The 17,102-nt window shown below is 41.3% G+C and overlaps 1 protein-coding gene across 3 annotated transcripts; it reads right to left on the bottom strand.

The window, feature by feature from the left end:
* Positions 1 to 9,404: 9,404 nt before the first annotated feature.
* Positions 9,405 to 15,901, bottom strand: LOC147450003 (homeobox-leucine zipper protein HOX32-like). Of its 3 annotated transcripts, none has more exons than XM_086522349.1 (18): positions 15,365 to 15,901; positions 13,993 to 14,188; positions 13,791 to 13,888; positions 13,615 to 13,705; positions 13,434 to 13,529; positions 13,214 to 13,327; positions 13,017 to 13,100; positions 12,433 to 12,588; positions 12,249 to 12,323; positions 12,063 to 12,169; positions 11,800 to 11,995; positions 11,282 to 11,461; positions 11,118 to 11,180; positions 10,859 to 10,996; positions 10,446 to 10,765; positions 10,221 to 10,326; positions 9,996 to 10,145; positions 9,405 to 9,876 (listed from the first exon to the last, which is right to left on the bottom strand). In XM_086522349.1, exons 1-18 carry the CDS (start codon positions 15,568 to 15,570, stop codon positions 9,739 to 9,741), a joined length of 2,514 nt encoding a protein of 837 aa, XP_086378475.1. In that variant the 5' UTR covers positions 15,571 to 15,901; the 3' UTR covers positions 9,405 to 9,738. The 3 variants fall into 3 exon arrangements, with proteins under 3 accessions (XP_086378475.1, XP_086378474.1, XP_086378476.1); XM_086522348.1 differs by having other exon boundaries at positions 11,118 to 11,198; positions 15,365 to 15,899; XM_086522350.1 differs by lacking the exon at positions 15,365 to 15,901 and having other exon boundaries at positions 11,118 to 11,198; positions 13,615 to 13,688; positions 13,993 to 14,132.
* Between the last annotated feature and the right edge of the window lie 1,201 nt (positions 15,902 to 17,102).

The raw sequence follows: 17,102 nt of genomic DNA, 5'->3' as shown, positions 1-17,102 counted from the left end.
TTTTTGGGAATGGGGGTAGTTCTCTCTCTCTCTCTCTCTCTCTCTCTCTCTCTCTCTCTCTCTCTCTCTCTCTCTCTCTCTCTCTCTCTCTCTCTCTCTCTCTCTCTCTCTCTCTCTCTCTCCCCTTGCACAGACACACTCATTGCGTACATATGTGCACACACACATACACACACGCACGTGTATGGGCGTGCACACACACACACACACATAAACTTTTCAAATTGTTCTTGCAATTGCCCTCTCTCTCTCTCTCTCTCTCTCTCTCTCTCTCTCTCTCTCTCTCTCTCTCTCTCTCTCTCTCTCTCTCTCTCTCTCTCTCTCTCTCTCATCCATACATGATCCTAAAAGTTCAACACAACTTAAGCTCAAGACCCGTTATATGAAAAACATGACATTTCTCCAAATTGTACATACGACGTTAAAAAACTCCTCCCCCCCCTCCCCTCCCCCCATTCCAGTTGTACTAACTAACTACAACATCAATCTTTCCTCCTTCTTCTTCCTTCTTGTCCCTCTGTCGTCGCAGGTCCTTCTTAACTTTTGTGGCAAAGGCCACTAATGAATAGCATTTTCTGTGAGCTTTACATGCCTTATAACAACTATCTTTCGTCTGGAGAATACAGAGATTTGAGGAAATGCTAAGAAAATATTATTTGAATGATCACCTACGTGAAAATACCACTGTAAGATTTAGAGCCTCCCCATGATGAGCAAATGCAATCCACTTAGTCTTGCGGACAGATGATTAAGAGGAAAAGCTTGCAAAACCAACTCTAAAATCAACACATGTGAAACCCTTAGCCCAAAGCAGACAGCTTGATACGAAGCTTCCTTTGAACACTTTCTTTTCTTACCCTTCTACCTTGAGTCCACCTCCTGACATGCTGCTTGACAAGTGACAAGGAATGTTCTCCCTGCGCGGATTTCACCTAAGCAAATTGTTAACAAATAGCACAACCACAAATAGGCTTTTGTTCTTTTCAAAGAAGGAAAATGTTTTTCCCAAGTACTCACATCTGGTTCATTTTTCACAAAAAAAAAATGAAGGAACAACAAAAAAAAGGCTGAAAAAGTCATGCAGGTCACCGCCCTCTCAAAAAGAATGCGACATGGAGACCTGTTTGAAGGACTAATTTTGAGCCGTTATGGAACCTTTGACCAAAATATTAGTCCTTCATTTCTAGTCCTACGTGCAGACTTAACAGACAAAAACGGCTTTGTGACAGTTCACACTGCAAATAAACAAAGATGGAATTCAAAATTTTGAAGAGTTGATCAAAAAAAGGACCTGGGTACGCATACAAAATTTCAAGCTTCAATCTAAAACCCTAAATTTGATAAAGGGGATGCACCAACTGTCATCATAGTTACGAGCAATATGCCTAAAGCTCTATGGTCATACCTAGAGCAATATGGGTATGGTCATGCCTAGAGAAATATGGTCAAGCCCATAGCACTATGGTCATTCCTATAGCACTATTGTCAAAGCGTAGAGTGCTATGGTGCCTAGAGCGCTATGGTCATGCCTACAATGCTATTGTCATGCTTGGAGAACTATGTTCAAGCCTAGAGGGCTTGTGTCAAGCCTAAACTGCTATGGTAAAGCCTAAATTCTATGGCCTAGAGCAGTCTCGGTAAAATTTTCCAAAATCTCCGTCGTACGAGGACCCAAAAATTGCCATAAAAAAGGCTTTAGCCATCTTGTGGATCGGGGGGAACATAAACTTCCTCATATAATAAGAAATACTTCAGTCATATTGTTTTTGCTTTGAGTATGCTATACATATAATAATTGGGACAAAAAATTGAGATCATCCCTCTCCCTTCCCACATTTGTTGGTTAACCAGATGGTGTTTAATCACTTTTTTTTATTCTTTGAGCATACGCTTTATTTTGTTTTTTAAATCAATGACTAGCCTAGAGCACTATGGTCAAGCCTATGGTTATGCCTACGGTGCTATTGGCATGCCCAGAGAACTATGGTCACAATCCTAGAGCGCTTATGTCAAGCCTAAAGTGCTATGGTCATGCTATGGTCGTGTCTAGAGAACTAAGGTCATAGAACTCTGGTCATGCCTAGAGTGCTTGTGTCAAGCCTAAAGTGCTACGGTCATGCCTAGAGCAGTATGGTCAAGCCTGGAGCACTATGGTCATGCCTACTGTTCTATTGTCATGCCTAGAGAAATATGGTCAAGCCTAGAGCGCTATCATGAATCCTAAAGTGCTATGGTCATGAATCCTAAAGTGCTATGGTCAAACCTAGAGCGCTATCATGAATCCTAAAGTGCTCTGGTCATGCCATGGTCAAAGCCTAGAGAGCTTGTGGCAAGCCTAAAGTGCTATGGTTAAGCCTAAAGCACTATGGCCTAGAGTACTCTCGGTAAAATTTGCCAGAGTCTCCTTTGTTTGGGGACACAAAAATTGCCATTAAAAGACTTCAGCCATCTTGTGGCTCAAGGGGAAACAAACCTCCCTCATATGATAAACTTCAGCCACCTTGTTTATGCTTTGAATATGCTATACATATAATAATTGGGGCAAAAATTTGGCATTATCTCTACCCACCTTTATTGCTTAATCAGATGGTGTTTAGAAAAAACGCTTTTGTTTATGCTTTGAGCATACACTTTATGTTGTTTTACATCAATGACTAACCTAGAGCACTCTATGCATGACCATGTTCTCTAGGCATGACCATAGCACTTTAGGCTTGACACAAGTGCTTTAGGCTTCACCATAGTTCTCTAGGCATGACCATAGCACTTTAGGCTTGACAAAAGTGCTCTAGGTTTTGACCACTGTTCTCTAGGCATGACCATAGCACTGTAGGCATGACCATAGTGTTTTACGCTCGACACAACCACTCTACACTTTTGACCATGGTTCTCTAGGCATGACAATAGCACCGTAAGCATGACCATAGCACTCTAGGCATAACCATAGTGCTTTAGGCTTCACCATAGCACCTTAGGCTTGACCAAAGCTCCGTAGACATGACCATAGTACTCTGGGCTTGACCATAGTACTTGTGGCAAGCCTAAAGTGCTATGATCAACAAGCCTAGAGCGCTAGGGTGAAGCCTAAAGCACTATGGTCATGCCTAGAGAACTATGGACAACCATGGTCGACAAGCCCAGAGTGCTTGTGTTGAGCCTAAAATGCTTTGGTCAAAATCCTAAATCACTATATTATACGATGAATAGATGGATAGGTATGGTAAAAGGGTAAAGCAGGTACAAACAAAATCCAAAGGCCAAGCTAGAGAAAAGAGCAAGTGCGAGGATGGGAGTCGAGAATACCCAGTTTGAATACTTCCTATTCTTTGCATTAAATCCCACCAAAGTGCAATGTAATTAATTATTGTACCCAATACATGGACTCATTGGAGCCCCAAATTGTAAACCCAGAGTCCATTTATCTGCTAGAATATCTCAATTCTTAGTTTTGTCTGCCCAAATGTGAAAAGTCTAGTAAGTGAAAGCCAAAAGTATATAAGTGACTTCTTCTAAGAATTTGGGCCTTTTAGTCATTTGAAGAGATAAGCTCTCCAACTCAACTAAAGCCTATCTAAGCCAAGCGCAAGCTCTCTGTAGCTTGGGCAACACATTTTTACCAAGCTACACATTTTTAATCTTCATTGTTTATTAAACATGGCTTTGGCTTCTCTCTATTGTCCATTCCATCTCTTTATGTTATGTGAGCTTTCATGCTTCTTAATTTAGTGAATGCTTAATGATTGAAGTGTTAAAATTTGGTTTTGTTGATGACTATTGAAGCTTGCATGTTGATTAGAGATTTGTAGGTTAGATGTAGATGCTTGTGGGCTAGCATTGGGCTAATGGAATGATTGTATGGGCATGAAACTTGAATAGGATTCTTGCTTGTGAATGAATCTAACATTTCTTTATTTCTTTGATTCATGATTAACGGTTTCTCTTAATTGCATTCCTCATTTGGATTAAGCTTATTCATCAGTAGTTTGTTGGAAATCTTATATTAAGGGAAAAAGCTTATTGCTTAAGTGGGTTAAGCTTAAGCATTAATCAAATCTTTAGTAGTTTAGTTGTCATTAGCAAGAGGGATTAAGGGAGTTAGTCAAGATTGAGTGAGAGAGTTGGCATCTCCATTTTTAATCTCGTTTGGTAGGACTTGGGTATAGAAGTAGGATTAGTGACCATAGCCCACCCCCACCCTTGATGCTAAGCTAGAGGTTCCCTCACTGTGACAATGTGAGGTATCCTCCATGAGCTAGCTAGGTTAAGCTCATTGGTTTGACATATTTTGTATGTTGGATTGAGCCGCTATGCTTGGATGGCACTCCCAACAATGGAGTCACTATCGAGGAGCAAAATCCTAAGCTATTGAATCTTTAGCATAAGATTTGGGTTCTTAGAAAGCTCCTTTGGCTACATAATCATTGGATTATTTTGTGGTTTAGGTGGGTTTATCCTCAAATCAATTTTTATTTAACATTTTTTTATTTCAATCAATGCAAAATAGAGTTAAGATAACTCTCAAAACTCCCAATCCCCTTTTGTGGTTGAGTGTCCCCCACCTATCTAGCTTAAGTAGCCTAAGCACATTAGCATTTAGCTTAGTTTAATTAGCTCGAGTAGATTTTGAGTCTTTTGAGTTTTTGTCATTTTAATAGCCACTTAGTGTAAGTAGGATTATTATATATTAAGAGGAGTAGGTTGACCATAGCGTAAGTAGCCAAGTAAGAAGTTAGAGGTAGCATTCAAGTAAAGTTGATTTAGGTAGCATCTTAGCTCACCCAAGTAAGTATAGATCTTTAACATCATAAGTATGGCTTGCATTAATTCTTTACATTTAGCATATTTAAATAGTGTTTAGATAGATATAGGTATAAGACTAGTTAGTAATTTTTGTAGCATTCTAGCACTTCGATAAGTTTAGGTAAGATTAGAGGTTGGCATATAGGAAGCATTATATTAAAAGCTTGAATTGTATGCAGCCACAAGTACACATTGAAAGGATAAATTTACATTTATTGCTTTTCATTATATATTGAGTTTTGGGTTCATAGATTGTTGATCCGGCGTTATTTTTGTTGCATGTATTGACGAGAAACCTTAATACAATTGATGATATCCGACTAGGATCTCCCTCGGGATTGTCAGGTGTCAAAACTTAGATTTTTGAGTGTGTGTCTCTGAGTTCTCAACAATATCAGTGTTTCATAGTGCATATCTCATCAATTCAAGGGTCTACACGTGTTGTAAAGCCTCACAGATACCTTTGACAGATGTAAATGTTTACCATATCAACATACAATTGTTGATATGGTAATCCCAGAGTTGATCAAGAGCTTACCTTGGAAATCTGACTTGACCACTGTAAAGCTAGCATCAAGGCCATCTCAGCATACCAATATCAATCAATTTCAAGCTATCGATATGGTACTGTCAATATGGACCTGGAGCTAAAAGAAGCTTTAAACAGTGTTTGCATTGAACAAGTTCATGCCAAGTGTGCCCATCACCTTGAATAACTCAAGGTTTAGTAAAAAGCATAAAAAATTCATCAAAATTACTACAAACAAACTTTAAAACTCACCTGCAACCAAGCATAATCTGCAAAAGCAAAAAAAAAAAATCAAATCAAATCAACCTAGAAAATGGCCACCTTGCACTTAAGGCAATATATCTGTACATATAGAATCACATGCATTTACGGGCTGGAAAGTCCATTGCTTCAGGCTCTACCAATGTCTCTCAAGCTCCAAAACAAGGGAGTGGGACTACAAATACCCCAGCACTTGACCCTATTCGCGAAGATAGTTCTTCAGAGTCAAGTGAAACGTACTCAGGTATGGCAAGTGAAGCATCCCTTAAATGGGTGATTTCCAAAACGGCCAAGGACATAGATCGTTTCTAGCACAAGGACTAAGGCAATTTTAGACCTAGTTAGATACGTGTCTGCTATATGCGTGTGAGAAGAGGCTTAGAGCCAAGCTATTCTATGATCTATCTAATCAATATGCTGTAAAAAGAAGTGGTAAAAATAAATGTTTACTATTTTTATAGTAATTTAGGCCTGCCAAAGTCCAACCCTACCCTTACATCATAATCATCCTTGAGTATGGGTGTAGAAAGGCAGTAAGGTGACATATTGCATGGGATCAACTTATTGCACTAAACACTATTCCAAAGTAGTTGCTTGGATTACTTGGAGTTGGTGAGAACATAGCTGTCGCAAGCATGTTATTTAAATTAATTTTCATACACCATTCCACAATATTATACGACACTATTTGGTGCTAGAGAAGCAAGACTTGCCACGAATGTGAAAAAATATCATTGCAAATAACAAAGGCAAGGAACAAATGAAGAGACAAAAATTTGATTTCATTAAAGATATCTATGCATCAATGTCATATGCATTACCCAACTTGTGTGTATGGTTAAAGTTTTCAATTAGGAGAGAGGTTCTTTAAGTTGAGGTTTCCTCACCTATTTTTCACCATCGAGAGAATAATTGTCGACTAAGTACTTATGCAAACTATAACGCTACAAAGGAGGATATGAAGAATGACTTGTGGTTCAATTGTTTCATCTACCTCGTCCACTTCAATAAATTGGCTCTATAAGAGGAGTCCCTTTATATGGCAACATAAAAAGGGTTATGTATCTACAAATGGGATGGAAGCTTAAGCTTGTATGCCATATCATTAATCTTTTCCAGAATTTGGAATGGTTCGCAATAATGGCGAGCTAGCTTTATATAGAGTTTTTAAGTCTTGTTTTTTCATCTTGCCAATTCTTACATGTTTTGTGTTACAATCAAGCCTTTGGAAACTTGACAAAATCCAATCATCATCATTGAATGTGAGAGCACAACGATGCTTATCTACAACTAGTTTTTATTTATGTTGAGAATAACTTATAGCATCTTTAAACTTTTGAAATGCACTCTACAAGTCATGCACATACTCATCAAGAGTGAAGATCTTGTTATTTGTTCTCAAGATAGGAATAACCTTAGATCTTCCTTCAACAATCTCAAATGGGGACTTTCATATAGAAGTATGCATGGTGTTATTATATACATATTCTACCAATGGTAGATACTTTTCCATTGATTTCTTTAATCTATTTCACTCTACCCATTTGTTTGTGGGTAATAGGTAAAGTAAAATTTTTAACTTGTAGCTAAATTTTCAAATAGGACTTGTCATATGTAGGTCTTATTACTGCATATTCTTCCAATGGTAAGTACTTTTGCATTGAATTCTTTAATCTATTTCATTGACATATTTCTTAACTAAATCAAAAACATTGAGATTTTTCAATCTACCCATTTGTTTGTGGGTGAGGTAGAGAAAAAGTTAAAATTTTTAACTTTGTTCCTAAATTTTCAAATAGGACTTGAGGTAACTGATTTTGGCGAGCCATGATACTAAAATATGTGAGGGATGAAAAGGGTAGCCATGTGATAATCTACTTTACGTATAGAATGTGCATGTTTGTTAAATATGTCTACTATTTTACCCAAATACCATTGTTTCAATGAAGACACCTAAGTAGACCAAAGATAAAATCCATGGCTATACTCTTCCATGGAGCCTCCGTCTTTTGCACATCATCCATTGTGTAACATATTCATGAATCTCCTCTTTCATTGATGGCCAACAAAACGTCTATAGCATGAGTGGTGACCACAATCCCATGATCCGTTCGTAGGGAGGAGCATGTGATTCTTGCATTAATTTCTTGAATAGAGCTTGTGCAACAAGATGGTATATTGCAATAGAGAAGTGCTCTTGTGTTCTCTCATTGGACAATGACTACGTAGCATCAATATAATCATATCACAGTAGGTACAACATAACCTTGGGTTTACAACAAAGTGCATCCACTTCTTGAATGTGTTTGCCAAGAATGTGGGCAGTTTGAAAATGCAATTGTGAATTTATTTCTTCCAGCTCATTTTTTTGTTGAATAGCTTTGTTGAGGCATGAAATACTTGATGCTCTGATTGTACATGCAAGTAATAGATGGGATATTCAAAAGATAATATTTTAGTTTTTTGCACATCCACTCATTGTGTAGCATGAGTGGTTACTAAATCCCATGATGTCGTTCATAGGGAGGAGCATGTGATTCTTGCATAAATTTCTTGAATAGAGCTTGTGCAACATGGTTTATTTCAATAGAGAATAACTCTTATCTTTTAAAGTAAAGGCATCTTGTGTTTTCTCGTTGGACAATGACAACATAGCACCAATATAATCATATATCGCAATAGGTACAACATTAAACCCAAACCACTACTTGCAGGTGTTTGCCAAGAATGTGAGCAATTTGAAAATGCAATTGTGAAAATAATTTCTTCCAGCTCATTTTTTTGTCGAATAGCTCTGATAGTACATGCAAGTAATAAATGGGATATTCAAAAGGTAATTTTTCCACAAGATAAAAGCATACATAACTACAAGTTATTTCTAGTCTATTTTTGAAATATGGTCATCTTAGTGAAGCAGAGACAGCTTTAAGATGCCGTGAGATAGATTAATGGCACTGGTTGCACTAACTAATTAATTCGATTGATGAAAACCTTCAAAACAAGTAGAAATCAACATTCAAATGGTGGAGGGTTGGATTACATGAGGTCTTCCCTCCCTCAAAAGACCTTCATTAATTACAGGCCTTTTCCAGGATCATTTTAAACCTGTTTTGATCAACCACTAATGACAAGATCCTTCAGAGATTCCCACTGCATAATACATATTTCCAATGCTTTTGACATCTTCATGTCCATTCCCATTTTTAAAATGAAGCTTCTGAGATAATCAAAATGTTATCTCATGGTCATTTTTAGATTGTTTAGGTCTTTGAAAAACTCATTGAAACCCCCCAACCAAATTATAGCGGCTTACCAAAGATCCTGTATTACTTTACCCTTAAGAACACCATTCTCACTTGCTTTGTGGCCTCCCCGCTTTGTTTGGAAGTTGAAAGGAACCATATGGTTGATAAAAGTTGATAAAAAGCTATCGACAAGGACACTGGATTTCAGGACAAAGTGCTGGGGCCTATGAAGGCCCCACCCATGCAGATGCTCCAGATACTCATTTTCTAAAACTTACATCAATCTCTTTCGACACACAGGTCTACTGAGCTACTGTTTTAAATACTTTCACACTTTTCCTCAAAACCTAGGCAAGGTTTTTCCCTTACCTCTTGCTCTAAACTGGCATTTTCAATTTCAAAGTAGTACAATGGTAAGCTGACACTCTTTCCCAGGTATTCCTATCCTGAAATGGCAAGAGAAGAGACTACGTCTCAATGCTAGAAAGGTTTTATGTCATTGCACCTACAAGCAACCTCAAAAATTGAAAGTTGGCCATGAAAACCTACAAACTTCAGAATACAAACAATTCACCTTCAAACTTTTAAATGTGAATTTTTCAAGTTGATAGATGCTAGGGTCCCTTTGTTTTGACCGCCCAGTTGAAACCAACTGAGGCAACTGAAGCTGAAAAGACAAATACAAGCTAGAGAAGGGGGCTGAAAAACGAATACAAGCTACTAAACCTTTGGTTAAGCACACCAGGTTTCTTGGTCCATAAGTCTGAGAAACGGAACAAAAAGAGGGAGTGTTTGTTTCAAAAGGCCCTACCTAGCAGCCTGTAAAAAACTAAAATGTGCTTTGTTGGGAAGAGGCATTCATTGGCCAATCCCTTGGGGGTAGGGGCAATACTAGTAACAAACCTAAAATGACCACTTCACAAACATGTAGGCAATGCACTCGAGCATGTCACTATCAACCTTCCATGCAACTGCCCGCTCATACGTTGCTACTCTTCCAGTGCTGGAAACTCTGACGCCTCTGGGCAAATATGCAAATCCCTGCACCCACAAACAAAACAAAATACAGAAGGTGAAGCAAGAATTCCTCTTTCAAGAATATTCCTTATCCACAGCATACCAAATATAGGCCCAATGTCACATGGTCATTAGGTGCTTACCCTCTGAATCACTTCAGCAAAATCAGTGCATAAGGATTCCTTCCCATTTTCATCAAGAGTCGACTGCCAGTCCAAGCTCTGCAAAGCACCAGATGATGTATCCAGCATGTCCAAGCCTGACTGGTTTGCGAATATTATATCTGGTGAAGCCTGACATTCAGCAACCTGTATCAGTCGCGTGCAATCGGTTTCGAGCAGAAAAAGACACGAGCAGCATTGTCATACCTTCACAACACAGCAAAAAATTGCATCAGGGTGATGCCACAGTAGTTTGAACAATGTATCGATACTCCCCGAATGCCCTTTGAGAAGCTCAACTCCAAAATGTGATCTGTGCATAGCAGGCAGAAGCAAAGAAGTTTACATTCCAGAATCAACTACATAAATAGGATGAAAAAGCTAAATCTGTCTCTAAACTCTAAACTACAAGAGCAAAGAAAGGAAACCTACTCATAGCTTTGCAATATCCGTCGCACAAGGACAAGCAGTTCCGGTGTCCCAGGAGTAAGCTTCAGTTCAGCTGAAGGACCAAGATTAGACGCCAATGCCATAGCTACCCGTAGTACTGATGCAACCACTGTGCGAACGTACTTTCGTGCCATGCTTGCAACACTTTCAAAGCCATGAATCTCACAAGGGAACTGAAATGCAATGGTTAAAACAGATCGCAAGGGACAGATGGAGGCTTTATTAGTAGAAGGTAGAAGCCCCCGTCCTCCACCTTCCAGCGCAGATGCCAGGTCCAATGTTCTAGCCATATCATGTTCATCCTACAATCCAAGAACACACATTACGATAAGACAGACTATTATTGGCAATGCACCACTATGACATGCTCCCACGAGATAAAGGCCAGTGCTTACCACCAAACTGCTGTCCAAAGGCACAACACGAAAACCCGATGATACAAGCGGCATATCCTCAGACACTGAGACACTAACAGGTGCAAAGACCAATTGCGCAGATGCACCAACAGCTGCCTCATCAAGTCCAGTACAAAGCTGTATGAAGCAAACAAACATATTACACAGTTGAAAACAGGAAGCTCTACTGATTCACTGGATCTATTTGCCCAAACCCTCTATACAAACATGCCCCATATACAAACATGGCAACACTAACTTGTAATAGAAAGTGGTCCTTTGAATAGAAGCCTCCATCTTGAAATAGACCAGGGCTCTCCAACTGCAAGAGCTCCAAGAGCTGCACATCAAAGCTGAGAATGTGGAGCTAAACCATATGGCACAGGAATGCAAGAAGTATTGAAAAGAGGCGAACAAAATTACCTCCTGCTGTTCAGATGAGTGAGCAAGTAACAAGGGAGCGGAACCATAGCATGAACTCCCCCTTCGAGACACCAGAGCTCCATGGCTCAAAGCCGCAGTAATGTCCGTGCATATCTCCAGTTCCGCCCATTCCGACCTGTGTTCTCGAAGGAACCGTATTAAGAGAGCCGGCGGCACATTCTGCAAAGCAAGAGACTTCCCTGTCAGCACGTCTCTCACAATCCTAGATTATTCCTTTTGCCTGGCACTTCACATCGGTCTTTTGAGCACTAATCCTGCAGTTGCATTATGCATTTCATGCACATTCTGCATTTTGCAGGATTGGCCATGCAACCACACATCTTGCATTGAAGCCGCAAACCAATTGAGCTAATGCTTAGCTACCAGCTCCCCCAATGTCACTAAAGTCTTCTTGATCTCCTCAGATTTAGCGCACGTGCATTTACAACATCATCAGCCCAGAACAACCATTCAAGCAGCAATGAGTATACTCACACAAGCGGTTGAGAATTACTAACCTGCAGCAGCATGGAGGTCTTTGCACAAAGGACTCCATCACTAACTGAGGAGAGCCCATCACAAAGCAAAAATTGCCCTTGAGATAGGCGCAAATTTGGGTAGGAATTAACAGCGATTGTAACGTCATCCATCCCATCACTTGCCATTGACGACCAACCATCATCCGTAAGACAATTCACAGCCTCATTGAATCCCCTACAACAAGGTCATTCAAAACCAATTGCACTTGGGCGAGTATTCACAAAAACTCCAGTCACCATACCTGGCCATGCGCTGGATTAATGTTCTGATTACAGCAGGCTGAAGGCCCCGTATAGGGCCGCTATCAATATCTGCATCTTGTGCAACAGTTCGAAGATACCGCATTGCCTGATACAATTTAAAAGGAGGGTCAAAATCAGAATCTGTTAATAACCAGTGAGAAAAGGCCACAAAAAAGTGAGCTCACCCCCATCGTCACTTTCTGCGCAAGTACTGAAGATGATTCATACAGTGGGCGTAAAACCTCTGGCACAGTTTCAGGCTGCACCCGAAAGGCGGAAATCAATTTATAACAACAAAATCTTCTTGTAGCCTTACACATGCACATGAGATAGCACGGAAGAGGCAGGGGCTGCCAAAACAAAATTCACCTGTAAATCAATGTGGTCCACAAGATACACAATGGACCCAACACTTCCATAAGGCCTTATTAAGAACCCACTTGAGCACATCTTTGCTCTGATAAACTGGTCAGACGGTGGTAACACAGGTTCACCATGTGACGAGGGAAGAGAGCGTTCACACACCTGAGAGCAAGGTTCCAACTATGTATGAGATAAAGATTGCAGACTGCTCTAAACAGAAAGGTAACCAAGGTCTCTCCTGAGTATCTACATGATAATCTCTCATCCAGACACATCAGTTTCTAGCTTGTATCTTACTAAACAACTCCAATCCTACATAGAAAGTTGACATGCTATAAACTAGGGTTGAGGCAGCATGCCTGGCATCACATCAGAGATTACTTAGTCAACATCATCAAGGCAGAAAAGCATTCTTAAATTATGCACTTGCTAGCTTCATCTTTTAGTGATACATAGCTTAGAGAGCACATAGCAATCAAAATGATATCCTTCCAGCTTTACATACCTGAAGTTTCAATCAGCTTTCTCATTAAAACACCATAAGTATTGAGACCCTTAAAACAGACCAAACCAGACTATTGCATACGTACCACCACGTTACGATCATCCAGGACTGTTGTGTACCTCAGGGTATAGAAATCCCTTGGCAGTGCAAGTGTGGTTGGAGCATAAAACTGTAAGAAGTAGACATACTGCAGTATTTAGTAAGCCAAAAAAAAAAAGAATAAAATCTGTCTGCCATGAGATTGACGATTATAATAACTGCAAATCAACTACCATATCACACCTGCATGTACAACAATTCTACCAAGCCCCCAGACGAGGTGGTATAAGTTCCTACCACATCCATGCGTCGACAATCCGACAACCATGCGGGGCGGTTTTTCAAAAGCTCGACAATCTACAAGGTGAGTAGGCACTCTTCATAATCAAAAAAATGACAATGATGAACTGCCTTGAAAGAAAAAATACCATCCAATTAAATACATACGACAGCTTGCAAATACCTTGGCAGGGTCAAGCCCAACAAGACCACAAGCTCTTGCTGCTATGCCATTGCAGCCATCTGAGACGGCAACAATGCCAATAGACTCGGGACCAGGCTGCCATAAATGAGATATGTCAGTTGGCATTCAGATGCAGATGAAGAGCACAAAAACGGAGCTTCAAAAAAACATTCCACGACACCTTCATTCCAGGCATCTGAATCCATTCCACCGCAGTCCCGGTGGCCTTTGCCAGGAATTCAGTTAAAGTATCCTCTGCAATGGCCGTTAGGCTGCAATCATCAGTTTATTAATGAGAAGTTGCATGGAGAATAAACGAATGTGGATCTCAACTACAGTTCGTAATAATTGGCTCACCGCAGAGGACCTGCATCATGAGGGAGTTGCAAGGTTTGATGATTCATGATGTTGGTCACCACAGAATCAGAGCTGTTTTCTGTGGAAGATACACCACTCTAGTATTCAACAAAATAAAACTCAGTACTGCCAAATATGTTTCCTCTTAGGTTTAAAAACGCCTTTGCTTGTAGCGCACTACACTTGAGCAGCACAATAATACCTGCTCCATCTTAGTGGGTAACTCCTCACACTGTGACTGCTTAAGCTGCTTCTTTATCTGCTGATTTTGAAGAACCAGCTGAATAGTTTGTTTGGACAGATTATCATTCTCTTCTACAAGAACCCGATTCATTGCTGACAACTTCTCATTGAGATGTGCTAGGCGGGACGCTTCCTTCCTCTGCTTGTCACGGCACCTTTATACATTGAAAACAAGTATTTTATATTACTAAACCCTGACCCCAAATAATCAACTTTAGACAGAGCCTGCAAATCATCGCTTTTCTTAAGAGAGGAAAGTTAAGCCTCTTCCGCTGACACTGGCCCACTATAACAAACTAAGGAGCTATGTGTTGAATATCATTACAGCTTAAGCGTGGTCCTTAAAAGGTAACCATGAATCAACAATAGCTTGTTCTGTGACCATTGATCAATAAGCTGCAAGCAAGAAGGAAGACCAGCAAACTCACAAATGATACTACCATATGAGGATTTTGGAAAGCAGGAGTCAATTCAGCGGGCAATGCAGGTAAGCTGATGATGTGAATTCTGACATCAAGTAGAATACTTGGTGCAATTCATCGCATGTCACCTTTCACAAACTCCCAATGCGCAGACAAGTAAAGCCCCCCAAATTACAGCTCACACCAGTGGCTGGACAGAGATTCCTGTGAGCCACACCAATGCTAATTCAAAAGAATGAATTTGCACAGCAGCTATTTCAAGCCCTTAACAATGGGAAGGGTTACATACACTACATTGCCTGCTTACTGCAGCAACTTCTAACCCAGTAGAGGAGAACACTTCAGCATCTCGGCGTTAAAACGTTTTACGTCATTCCCTCAAGGATCTGTTCAAACTAAATGATTCCTAATGAGATATCTGTGCATGCTTTTCATTCAAGGGCTGTAACACCTTGTAAACAATCCCGTCCGAAGAGGACGCCAACAATCTCCAGTTCATGCAGCTGCACTTCTCCATGCGTTCCTGCTTCGTCTCACTCCGGACATCCCACACGCGATATCTCTATCATGCCCAGCGTTGGAACGAATCTCTCTCTCTCTCTCTCTCTCTCTCTCTCTCTCTCTCTCTCTCTCTCTCTCTCTCTCTCTCGCGCGCGCGCGCGCTCGATCTCAATGGGAGCGGAGCAGCTCTCTCTAGCTAGCAATCGCGGGCCACCTGGATGTGACGCGGATGGACCCAAGATAGAGCAAAATTGGTAGGAAGCGTGATCCAGCACACAAGGAGAATTGCAAGGCAAACTGCACACATGGAGCGCGGGGAAGAGAGAGAGAGAAGAAGGAGTTTTAACGTCGTAGGAAACTATCCCGAGAGAGAGAGAGAGAGGGGGGGAGGAGGGGGGGGGCGTTTACCTTCTGTTTTGGAACCAGACTTTGATCTGTTTCGGCTCGATTTTAGAAAGAATGGGGCACTCGCGCAGGAGCTGCAGACGACGAAAGGAGCTGGGATTAGGGCACTCTGAGTAAAGGCGTTCCAGGGCTTGCACCTGCTCCTGCGTATACCGCACATACTTGCAAGTGTCCACACACTTTGCATCCTTCATCTTGGACACCGCCATGAGAGCATGGAAGGGAAGCTCCGGAAAAACCCTAACCAAACAACAGGAGAGGCAGAGAGAGAGAGGGGTGAACAGGGGACCTTACATAGCAGAGAGCTACCTGTGGCATTAGTAGGAATGGGAGTAAGCATGTGTGTGGGAGCTCACGTATCTCCGAGAGAGAGAGAGAGAGAGAGAGAGAGACTTGCACAAGCGAGCAAAGGGATTCAGGGAAAAGAGGAGCAGCAGGCTAGCAGGCTAGCAGCTCATAGCGGAAGAGAGAGAAGACGGTCTTTGTCTCGTCCTTTTGCCAGTTTTGTTGCAGTGAGGACTGCTGTGCAGCAGCCCTACGCAGACGGGGGCTAGAGAGAGAATTTTGAGAAGTCGAGAAGCTGAGAAAAAAATTTGCAGCCCTCCTCCTCTTTAGACCAGGTTCCCACCTCGTCAACTGGAACCCAAACTAAAGTGCTTCGTTAGTTGTTCCAAACAGTAAGCTCCTCAAGCAGATTTTGTGCTTGCTCAAGTGTCCCACATTTGACATACTTATCGACTAAGGCCCCTGTCACACTAGGCCGCCTGGCCAGCCTGAAATTTTGGAGGTGGCCACCCAATTGGTGTCACACTCATTTATATTTTATAAGTTGGTTCTTTACCTCAGCCAACGCCCGTAGGCCAGGTGTTTGACAGTTCGACTCTTGCGCAGACAATCAGAGTTCAAGACTTGCGACGTGCGTTAGCGCCCTACTTTTTGAGGGATGGCCACCACTTTGAAAAGTTGGTCGGGTTAGTGAGGCCGGCCATCTGACAAAGTTTTTGAGCCCAAATCCACTTTTTGGCGGACGAATGAGGCGGCGCCACATCTGCTTGTCCACACTTTGGGTGCCCCAGTGTGACAGGGGCCTAATGCAGTGCCAAGCATGCCATCTCTTTTCAAGGGCATCTTGCCTAGAGCCACATGCTCGCAAGCTACACACATAGGTGATAGCGTCTGGAGAAAGGCCCTTGCTTCACACCTGCTGAAAACAGCCCATAGCTTTCTAGCCCGCCGATCGTGTGTTGGGCATATCTTGCAATAAGTGCGTTCCAAAAGATGACATCCTGCATAGGAGCACCACATTTGGCATACATATCGACCAAGGCATTGCCAAGCATGTTATTTTTTTGCAGCAGCCCCTGACTAACAACATCATAGTGAATTTTTACGCCCATATCAACATCTTGCGTATGGACACATGCCTTCAAGATGCACGCAATTTCATTGCATATGGAGAGAGGGCTTCACTTTGCATCCGCTAAAAACAATTGAGAGCTTTCTGGCCTTGCTCATGTTGCGCGTATCTTGCAATCAATACACTCCAAGAGAAGGCATTCGGGATAGGAAGCTCCTCAGGCACGTTTTGTGCTTTTTGAAGTGCACCACATTTGACACATATCAACCAAGGCATTGCCAAGCACAAAATTTTTTTGCAACAGCCCTTGACTAACAATATCAGAGTGAATTTTTAAGCTCATATCATCATCTTGCATAGAGCCATGCCTTCAATATGCATGCG

The sequence above is a fragment of the Adiantum capillus-veneris genome, chromosome 10 (genome assembly GCF_014529385.1).
Source record: "Adiantum capillus-veneris isolate H3 chromosome 10, ASM1452938v2, whole genome shotgun sequence".
Taxonomy (NCBI): Eukaryota; Viridiplantae; Streptophyta; class Polypodiopsida; order Polypodiales; family Pteridaceae; genus Adiantum; species Adiantum capillus-veneris.
The sequence above is the reverse complement of the archived record's forward strand: the minus strand, read 5'-3'. Positions and strand labels throughout refer to the sequence as shown.